The sequence below is a fragment of the Epinephelus lanceolatus genome, chromosome 10 (genome assembly GCF_041903045.1).
Source record: "Epinephelus lanceolatus isolate andai-2023 chromosome 10, ASM4190304v1, whole genome shotgun sequence".
Classification (NCBI taxonomy): Eukaryota; Metazoa; Chordata; class Actinopteri; order Perciformes; family Serranidae; genus Epinephelus; species Epinephelus lanceolatus.
This window is the reverse complement of record NC_135743.1, coordinates 10,557,751-10,568,956: the sequence shown is the minus strand read 5'-3', so window position 1 is coordinate 10,568,956 and position 11,206 is coordinate 10,557,751. Positions and strand designations below refer to the sequence as shown.

The 11,206-nt window shown below is 39.0% G+C and overlaps 1 protein-coding gene across 1 annotated transcript; it reads right to left on the bottom strand.

Moving 5' to 3' along the window:
- Window positions 1-2,963: 2,963 nt before the first annotated feature.
- On the bottom strand, window positions 2,964-10,919 carry LOC144464475 (lysosomal thioesterase PPT2-like). Its single transcript, XM_078171460.1, has 8 exons — window positions 10,799-10,919; window positions 9,399-9,552; window positions 6,711-6,806; window positions 6,080-6,187; window positions 5,890-5,973; window positions 5,710-5,794; window positions 4,518-4,572; window positions 2,964-4,360 (listed from the first exon to the last, which is right to left on the bottom strand). Exons 1-8 carry the CDS (start codon window positions 10,907-10,909, stop codon window positions 4,217-4,219), a joined length of 837 nt encoding a protein of 278 aa, XP_078027586.1. The 5' UTR covers window positions 10,910-10,919; the 3' UTR covers window positions 2,964-4,216.
- Between the last annotated feature and the right edge of the window lie 287 nt (window positions 10,920-11,206).

Sequence of the window (11,206 nt, the reverse complement as noted above, 5' to 3'; positions counted from 1 at the left end):
GTTGCCATAGCCCACAGGAATGGCTCCACAGGGCTTTTTTATCTCCAAGCGAGGATTAGAATATAAATTATATATATATATGTATATATATATATATATATATATATATATATATATATATGTAAGCGCTCATTAAACTCTCCACTCATTGCTAAAAATGTAAGTCATATAAAAACTAAAGTAATGGTCAAAGTTGTCACAGTTAAATTTAAGGTGTGTTGACGGATTCATGCCGTCACCTAATACATTGAGTAACATTACAAGTTAAAGTTCCACCTTAAAAGTCTCCGGCAGTCGGCCCAGTGAATTAAGTTATTTTTTCTCAGACTCCAGCTGCTGTGAGAGGCAGCAAAACATCCTTTCATTTTATAGTTACAGTTTACTAATAAAACTCTCCACAGTATGAACAGTGGTTGCATGAGCCTCAAAACCAGCCACAACTCAGCCCTGAGCAGAGTGACCGTCCTCTACTGACCAATCAGACTGCAGTGTTCACAGCTCCACCTTTTAGTACCACAGGGGGGACCAAAAATGGGGATGGTAGAGAATGGTTCCATTGGTACCATCCACAACTTTTCACAGTGGAAATGGAAAAAAACGTGTACTGAACTAAAGCGTACTGCTCGATGGAAACTGGGCTTTAAGCTCCATACAGACTGGATTTATGTTAGTAGGGGAGTTGGTGTGATTGAGACAACCCTGGATCACATATGTAGCCTGCTGTTTTTTAGTGAACTGGCTGGTCCCCCTCCAGGGCCATTTCTAGGATGTGAGCACATCACAGGCTTAAGCAAGACATATACTTGTGCATCAGCTCTAAGCAGACCCTACGCCATAGCCTACACACATTGTTATATTTATCCTTTAATTATAAAAAAGGCCACTGGTTGTATGCCCTCATTGTCAGTTTTTCCCTGTGGTACTGAAAATGGTATTGAATATCAGTATTTTCCAAGGTATTGTATAAAAGTTAGAAATTCCATGTTTTTTTTTCATTAATATATTTTTGAACACAAATTATACGTCAAGAAACTGAACTACAAAATAAGAGCCATTTGTGTAACCATAAAACATGTAGCCTACATATCTAAATTAAAATAAGAATTCTTATGAAATAAATTCCCTTTTTATTCCCTCAAAATCCATCTGTCAACCCCATTAATCAGTTCATTAAGGAAAATCAATAGGTTTAATCGATTGGTCACAGCCCCTATATGCTGCTTTGATTCAATCATGCGTAAAGGGCAAAGGAGTCAGCATGTTCTCCACAGTCAGGAGCCAACTGAACATTATCTGTGTTATCAGGACAAGCTGCATGAACATCTTAACATCTCAAACAGAGACTAAAATGACTCACTTTATATCATTTAAAATGTTGAGACTTTTTTTTCCAGCTGTCTCTGTTTGACTCAGTTCTGTTGTTAATTGTGAGGCTGAACTTTGTGGTTCTGTTGTAGAATTTATATTTACAGATGCTTCTAATGTTGCGTCCATACAGTAGACTGCAATCCAACCCAACAACAATCGCCTTGCGGTTGTATTCCTCTGCAAACCAGTCAAGTTGCGGTTACAGTTTACATCCATATCTGTGAAAACATGGACGCTTCACACGTCTTCAACCCGACAGCACAGAAGATCTATACAGTCAGCGCAGTTTCAAGGTGGACATCTAAAATCTGTCACCAATTTAGTATTAGTCCAAATGTCTCCCTTCAGTTCCAGAGATATGACATTAAGTAATGGCCAGAAAAGTGTTTTATGCAGAACATTGTGATGTTACAGTGAAGTTGACCTTTAACCTTTTTGATATAAAATGTCATGACTTCATTGTTTTATCCAATTTGACATTTGTGTGAAGTTTTGTCCTAATTAATGCATGAATTCTTAAGTTATGGCCAAAACATGTTTCACGAGGTCCCAGTTACCTTGACCTTTGATCTTGACTACCAAACTCAAATCAGTTTGTTCTCGACTCCAAGTGGATGATTGTGCCAAAAATGGGGAAAATCCCTGAGGGCCTTCATGAGATATCACATTTAAGAGAATGCAATAGACTGGGGCACAGAGACCTTTGATCACTAAATCCAAGTCAGTTCATTATTAAGTCAAGGTGAACATTTGTGCCAAATTACAAAAAAATCCTCCAGGTGTTCTTGACATATCATGCTTGCAATAATGAGACAGACGAGGTCACAGCGACCTTGACCTTTGACCTTGACCACCAAATTCTAATCAGTTCATGCTTGAGTCCAAGCGGATGTTTATGCCAAAAATGGGGAAATTCCCTCAAGGCCTTCATGAGATATCGCATTCAAGACAATGCAGTAGACTGGGTTACAGACACCTTGACCTCTGACTCTTGGCCATCAAATTCCAATCAGTTCATCATTTAGTACAAGTGAACGTTTGTGCCAAATTAAAAAAAAACAAAAACTTTCGGATTTTCTTGAGATATCATGCTCCCAAGAATAGGACAGACGAGGTCACAGCGACCTTAGCCTTTTACCTATGACCACCAAAATCTAATCTGAACATCGTTGAGTCAAAGCTGACGTTTGTGCCTAATTTAAAGAAATCTCTCAAGGAATTCTTAATAATAATGTTCACAAGAATGGGACAGATACACGGATGGACAGCCTGAAAATATTATGCCTCTGGCCATAGTTGTCAAAAAAGTAGAAACAATACATCTGACATTTACATGTACAAATGTAATGTTTGTTAAGGTAATTAAGTACATTACAGTGTCACAAGGTTTCTACTCTTATGGACAGTCACCTTTTATAACTCAGCGTTAACATCAGGTGTGGATTATTTCTTAGTTACTGAGTGTGATTGTTACATCCCAACACCACATTTCACAGTAGAAACAGGGCTCCCCAACATCATCCAACAACATGCAGCCAAATCAGGAGCCTCTTAGTGCAAAAACAGAGACTTTCCAATGGAGAAGAAAGGAGTGAAGTATACTAATCAATTCACAACTTTTAATTATGCAAATAGACTAATGTTTCAACACCACGTGTCTTCGCCAGGGTCAGAAAGAGCACAGAAAAAACACACACTTCATAGTATTACACTTCACATCACAACTTGGATGTTTACACTTTAAAAAGATAACCACAAATGTCTGACAGTATGGGAAAATAAACAAACATGTACAGATAATAATTTAGAGACAGGTGTTTCCAAGCTTGTGCTCAATATTTGAACACAGATATAAACATTTTAAATATCCTTAAAGGACAACTACGCCATTTTAAAAATCCATACATGTTATTGCTGTGGTCAACATGAGCATCTGTCTCTCAAATCCAAGAACTAGACTGCTGAAACTCAAATTTGTGACATCATTAGTATTAAGTCTGTAGCTGCTCCATAGACAGTGAATGGTGAGAGATATTAGATGACACTCAGAGCATCCAGGGGAATGTTCTGAGTGTATGGGAACATTTTTTGTTTCAGAACCGAGAACACTACTGTAGAAGACAGCTAATAAAAGACGGGATCCACAAAAGCATGCTCCCATTCACGTCTATGGAGCAGCCCCAGACTTGTGTGTGAGACTTCTCTGGTTTCTGGTTTTGAGAGAGAGCAGCTCATGTTCACAAATGTCAATTGAACTTTTCTGGGTCATGGAAATAACATATTGGAATTCTTAATTTTGGTGGTGCTCCCCTTTAAAAGGTCAATAAAAACCAAGCTACATGAGACATAAACATAATTATAATCTGCTCTCTGTGTGACAAAACTCTCCATCACATCTGAGAGTTTCATCCCAAGGAGTGCAGGGCAGATCAGTCTTTGGATCCTTTGCAAGACTTCCACAGTACCAGAAGCTTCCACCAGAGGGCGACAGCTGATTGGTCCTTGCTAATGTGCTGACACAGAGCATGGCTCACTGTGTCACTTCAGACTATTAACTTTTGTCTGACAAGCCATAAAATACCATCAGACAATGAACCTGGAATTTTCCGTGTCAGGAATCTTTACAAGCAAAAGGCCTCAAAATTTGGCATATTTAATGTATATTGTGATGTATATTAAAAACTACAGTATTAAGACACCCCCACCCGCACTGTCACAAAGGAAAGCTTTGAAAAAGACTATAGTTGCTGATATTTTAATATGATTTTTGTTACCTCTATGTTTATATGGTCACTGTCTTGTATAAAACCATATAATGATATAAGTTTGTTGAGATATAAGTTTGTTCTCATGTGAGCCACTTCTCTATGCAGCTCCTGAACACTGTGTTGTTGGAGTGCCAGCTGGTATGCTTCACTCCAGAGTGGACACACGTCGACACATCCCCACGAGCGTCCAGCGTCTTCAGCCCAAACATATCGTTCTTGTAAAACTTTCAAAGGCAGAGAAGAAGAGAAGGATGGGTTATTACAAAATAAGAGGAGAGAGACTTCTACTATGTGAAAGAGGGTCTAGAGTAGAAACAAAGATAGTTTTCCAGTTGATTTACCAGTAATGCAGTGGTGTATATACAGTGATTTGCAACTTACCTCCTGGTTCCTCATTTCTACGATGTTTTCGTTGCTGTCATAGAATCCAAACAGGCTGTTTAGAGAAGAGGAGACAGTCAGTTCAGGAAAAAAGGTTTTGAAATTACTACTACAGTTTTGACCAGAAACTCAACACACATTTTGAAAGCTTTATGAGTGAACACTTCTTTGTCTTTCACCTGTATGGAGGACACAAATGACCAGTACAAATAAATAAATAAATAAATAAATGAATAAATTCTATTTGGTTTTTTTTGTTGTTTTTTTTTAACTCTTTACATGGCTGCAATGAATATATTAATATAAAATGATAAATGCTTTAATAAATACATAAATAAATAAATGCATAAATAAAACAATAAAATAATTAGTAAATGTAAGAATTTATATGGAAATGAAAAGATAAATAGATAATAAAAATCAATATAAATAAATGTATAAATAAAAAATACATAAATAAATACATTTTTAAAAAATAATTGACATTTAATTTAAAATCATAAATGCTAAAATAAATATAAATAAATGCATAAATAAAATAATAAAAGAATTAGTAAATGTGGAAATATATATGGATTGATAAATAATAAATACATGAATACATACATATAGAAAGTTGGTAAACAGGATATAAATAAACATCTTAAATATCTTTTTAAATATCTTTTTGTACAACTACATTTATTTATTTCTGTAGCCTACATCTGTGTCTGTGTGATTATAAAGCAGCAAGTCCTACATTCTTATTTATGCATTTATTTCTATAATTTATTTCAACATTTTGTTATTTTTTAATGTATTTTTTTCTGTATTTATTTATTGATGCATTATTCATTGTGTATTTATTTATTCCTGTTTTTATTCATTAATGTATCTATTTACAGTTATATCAGTTTTCACCCTCATTACATTTACACCAGCTGCCATCTGATGGTTGGAGGCTGTACCTGCAGCCTGAGAGGCAGACCTGCAGACAAGACTTTAGACTATGTTGTAAAAATATTGGAAACTCCTCTGCATGTTTTTCAGGTTGAAAGCTAATTTAATGCAAAATATATATATATAGTCAGTTTCTCCCCCCAAAAAATAGTGATATTATTGTTGTCATTGTAAGCTACTACACCCACCACTGATTAATTAGGCTTTTTTTATAACAATAAAAATAAAAGAACGTTCATATAAATGATAAAACCTGGACTGCCACGGTGTTATGACGCCATCGTCTGGTCCTCCAATCAGCACAAGCTTCTTGATCCGCAGGAAGTTTTTCCTCCAGTCTGAGGAGGTGAAGTTAATAAAAAGGCATTACTGTAAATTGTTACCGAACATCCACAGGTACACAGCACATAATGACAGTAGTTCATTCCACAACCTTTCATGTCGTCGTGAAATCTGTCACCATTGAGCTTAGGCAGAAAGCTGTTGCCCTGCAGGTAGCGGTACCGATGGTGAGGGTCTGTGGGGAAAAGATGAATATATGTTGTAGTATCTTTGCAAGATGTGAATGGAATATCACCAGCAGGTTCTCCTCAGTTAAAGGTAAATATGTTCAGCTTTCTCACCGTTCCAGTAGTCACAGACAGAAAATTTCTGTCCCACTCTGCTGTAGCAAATATGAAACAGTGTCGTTTTTATCCATTCAGGAAAAACCCACTTCAGGTAGTCTGTGTCTGTGGAGTGAGACAGTAATTTGCAGTGTAAGATATATTACAAATCAATTCTGCAGGTATGCTTAATTTGATGTGCCCAGGACCACTTTTGCAAAATGACAGCAGTCCAGGGGCAAATTAATAAACTTTAACATTACTAATATTTATCATTTATTCTTTATAAAATAAATAAAAAGGCAAATTGCAGCCCTGCACCAGTCATGTGTGCACATGCATTTCTGGGATTTGAGAATCCTCCCTTAACACTTTATCTTAAAAAAAAAAAAAAAAAAAAACAACTCTATTTTGGTGCTTTTTATGCACCCTGACCCCTTATTTACATTCAAAGTACAAAAAAAGTCCTGATTATCATTGTGAATAAGAAAATGGTCAATGGGCCACCTGGCACTGAATTGCAGGTCACATTTGGCCATAAAGGTATCACTGCATTACTGTTTAAGGTTCTGGTGAATTAGCTGTGAGTCCTAAAAAGTCATCATTCCCTGGAGGACAAGGATTATACAGTGAAATGAAGCTCCCTGACCTCCGTACTGCCCGGCGAGTGGTGATGACAGTGAAATGAAGGTGTCAACGTTGTGGTTTGGAGCCATGGAGAGAAGTGCTCGACAAATAAGACCACCTTAGAAAGAAAAGGAGAGGACACAACGTCAAGAACGTTTCAACAAACCAGTGCGTGTATCTGATCTGATGCAGTGATGGTTACCAAGTGAGCAGAAGCACCGCCATGGGGGGACTAGAAGGGGCCATGACCACCCTTACACAATTGCTGCCCCCCCCCCCCAGGCAGATGTTACTGTCTTTAAGAGGCTGTAGCATGCTTGTCTTTTAAGCTACCGCAAAGGTATCTTCTGAACTAGACAACCTGAGGCATCCATTGGTACCAACCATGCCAGCATCACTTGCTAGCAAAGGGGCGAAATAACACTCCAAAGGCTAAATTTTGGTGAGGGAACAATGATCATTTTCAAAGGGGTCCATTGAACTCTCGCCTCAAGATATCTGAATAAACATGGGCTCTATGGGTCACTTAAAGGTAATTTTGCATCTTCTTGAAGTAAATTTGTGTCTCTTTGAGGTAATTTCACATCTTTTTTTTGTTTTGTGTCTCTCTGTACTTATTTTGAGTCTCTTCCTGCTCTGTATGTGATCATTTGAATAACATTTTGCAGGTGAAGGCCAAGGGACCCCCTGACACTTTGGGCTCTTGGTCCTGTGCCCAGTAGGCCTGTTCAGTGATCCATCCATTGGTGGAGATGGTGTTTGAATGTCATAAAGATAAATTATTTTGCAGATGAAATCTGGATGATGAAAGTGTGATGTTTCTGTTCGTAAATGCTGTTTCCTCTAAACTTTTGAGCACATAGAAACATAAACTGCAGAACTGTGAGAACTGTGAGCTGCTTGGTCAAAACACGGCACTTATTTTGGTTTGCTAGAAATGAGGAAGTGAAGGTTGAAGGCCTGGGGTGTATAGATACTGCTCCTTAACTTTAATGTGTTATTTTTGAGAGGTGTTACTTGACCTTTGTGGTCATTTTGGAGGATGTAGTTTGTGATGCTGATGAACAGTTTTGCGTAACACAGAAAGGTGTTTCTATTATTTAGTCCACTCCACTGAGACGAAACCATTGAGAGTAATGCCAGTGACAGGCTCAAGGACACTTTGGATTGGACCACCTATCCTGCAGTTCATGGACGATCAGCTTAGCTCTGTGTTTTGTTTTTATCTTGAGGCTATTTTTTCACTTCAATTCATTTATTCACTTCTGCAGGACCACTCTGAATTCATTTGCACAGCTGCACAAATACACACCAGAAAGCTGCCCAGTGAAACCACACTGTGATCTGCTGGCCGCTGAGCAGCTCCACTGGAGCGGGTGGAGGCACCTCAGCAGTGGTAATGAGGGATGGGCAAGTGCTGCTATTTCACTTTAAAAACCCAATCACCAGATAAAAAGTTGGCACTGTATATTACATCTCCACATTATCATGTACATACAGTGATGCTTTATGTTTTACCACTGCTGTGGTTAACATGTGGTTAGTTTGGTACGTCGGTAGTGTAGTGGATAGTGCCGCCGCCCCTTGTACAGAGGCGTTGCTTCGCTGTAGCGGCCAAGGGTTCAAATCCAGCTCACAGCCCTTTGCTGCATGTCAGTCCCCACTCTCTCTCTGTCTCCCCATTTCACTTTCTGTCCTGTCATTAAAGGCAAAAAAAAGCCCACATGATCTTAAAAAAAAAATAAAAAATGGGGCGTTGGTGGCTTAGTGGATAGAGCAGGCACCCCATGTACAAGGCTCTTGCCGCAGCGGCCCTGGTTCGACTCCAGCCTGTTGCCCTTTGCTGCAAGTCACTCCCTCTCTCTCTCCCCCTTTCACACTTGTCTGTCCTATCCATTAAAGGCTAAAAATGCCCAAAAAATATCCTTAAAAAAAACAAAAACATAACATGTAGTTAGGTTTAGGAACGAAAATCACTTGGTTATGATCAAGAAAAGATCGTGTTTTGGCCTAAAAAGCAGTCTTGGTGGCACAATCCCACCTGGAAAAGCAGCAATTTCTCAGTAAAAAACAACTGCGTTTCGTGGCACTATCCCCACTGGGAAAACAGTGACGGGTGCCTGAAAAACACCCACGTTTGGTGCTGAAAAAGTTGTTGTTGTCACACCTAACCACCATCTCTTTCACCTGCCAGTGACGAAGTCGTCTGATACACTCTGTCATGTTAGAAATGACTATATCTGGGGCATCGGTGGCTTAGTGGATAGAGCAGGCGCCCCATGTACAAGGCTGTTGCCGCAGGGGCCCGGGCTCGACTCCAGCCTGTGGCCCTTTGCTGCATGTCATCCCCTCTCTCTCTCCCCCTCTCACACTCAACTGTCCTATTAATTAAATCTTAAAAAAAAAGAAAAAAGAAATGACGATATCAAACATATGAAATGTGCAACTGTAAAGAAAGAAACCGGTTGATAAATGTCTGAGAAGCCTGTGAGCACAGCAAAAGAACTCTGGATGATTTATTCCTAACGTTGCATTTGGGAATATAGTAATCACCAAATAAGAAGCTGATTTATTTCTGATGAGACAAAGATAAGACTATTATGAGCTACAAACTTTTCCCTCTGGGTCTGGTTCTCTGCTGTTCCATTCATGGCTACAGGATGGCAGTGGTGTGTGCGCACAGTGTGAGTATGTAATTGTGTGAGTGGACCTTGTGAGTAGCAAAGAAGATGGACGCCATCAGGGGCCTTCTGCACGATGGAGTCAAAGACTTTCCTGATGCCTTGAACCTGCTTCCACAGTGGCTTCAGACTCTCCAGGTTATTGTACAAGTCAATCACCGTCACCTCCGTGCCTGGGTGCACCTGGGAATTACATTAAAAAAAATGACACAGAGTAACAGAAACACAGTGATGGCTGATTCAGTCAGCGGGATGAAAATGTCCACACACTATTGAATTCTCTATTCTCCACTGAAACTTTACTTTTTTTGGATTTGAAATCCATAGCTACCACCGCTCTTAAGTTTTGGCCAAATTTGTAGAAGTAAGTATCAGGCCCATGATGTTAGAAGCACATTTTAATTGAAGAAATGTGTAGAATTTCTTTAGAACTGACATCACTGCAATAAAATAAAGCTCATTTGGGTTTAAAAAACAAAACAAGCATTCTGTGGGGCCACAAAATCAGGCTCCCATTCATTGCCTATGGAGCAGCTCTAGACTTTATACTCTGACACCACAAGTTTGAGACTTACTTCTCTGGTTTCAGGTTTTGACGGAGGGTAGCTCATGCTCACAAATACTGGCCATTGAAATAACATATTGGAATTGTTAATAATCTTTTTGTGTTGTTGGTTGAAATGCATCGTTTTGTGGTTTTGTATCTCTTTGAGGTCATTTTGAATCACTTCCTGGTCAAGAACGTGTTAATTTAAGTGACATTTTGCAGGTGGCACCCCCTTAACCTCTGGGCCCCTTCTGTGCACCGTAGGCCTGTTCAATAATCCTTCAATGTGCTCACACAGTTTAAATGATCAACATCAAGCCTCAGAATAAAAACAAATTTACAAGTTCCTTAAAATAAAATGCATAAACATCTGGACCATCATTCACTGCCAAATTATACATTTACTGTACTGTACTTGACTTCCTGTACTTTGGTGGTACCTCGCACGGGAAAGTTGGGAGGATTTTGTTAATAGTTCTTGTTACAAATGAATAAAAAGTAGACCAAAAAAACTCTAATAATACTCGATAAATTGTTAGCAGGCACCTGTATCTGTTCAGCGATCAAATAATTTCCATTACTGTTCAAGTAGCCTGTTAGTAATGGAAGGTTATTTCATGTTGATACAAAAACGTCACAACCAACCCCGTGCTCCCCTACTTTTTACTCCACTACATTTATTTGGTAACTTCAGTTACTTGTTAGGTTATATTACTGTTAGGTTAAGTACATTTTGATATCAGTACTTGTGCACTTTCACTTTGGCAACACTGAGTAAAACATCTGAGTGCTTCTCCACCAGATTTTTCTATGAACTCGAGAAGTCAGTTCCCAAAATTAAACACCTTGTACATGTTTGCACACGCTTTAAAGATGTCCTACCTCGCTTATGAAACGAGACATCGTTCTGAACTGCTTTGGTGAATCAAAAAGGCCATGCATGATGATGACAGGCTTGTACCCGTCAATGTAAACCCCTGTGAGCAGCAGCATCAGCAGCAGCAGCACCGGTGATCCGCGGATGATCGTCGGAGTCTTCGTCATCTCTCTACCCGGGCACAGGTGAGACCTCTGGCCGCGCAGACTGGAGGAGAAGGGATGACTTTGGCTGCGCGGTGATGAGGTCTTTTATAGTCCTGATGATGAGTATCGATCTCTTTCAACTTTTATTTGTAGACTTGGAGAGCATGCGCGCCTCCTTCCTCATCAATCCGTTTTCGATAATAGGCTACTTTATTATCTGTTTGCACAGAAATTTGTCTTGTTTCTCCAGCTCACAATCTGTCATCC

Coding starts and splice junctions, on each gene's coding strand:
- LOC144464475 (XM_078171460.1), bottom strand. CDS start 10,909: ATGCTGCTGCTCACAGGGGTTTACATTGACGGGTACAAGCCTGTCATC. Junction 9,553..10,798: donor TGTCTCGTTTCATAAGCGAG/GTAGGACATCTT, acceptor TGTAATTCCCAG/GTGCACCCAGGCACGGAGGT. Junction 5,974..6,079: donor TGTCTGTGACTACTGGAACG/GTGAGAAAGCTG, acceptor TTTTCCCCACAG/ACCCTCACCATCGGTACCGC.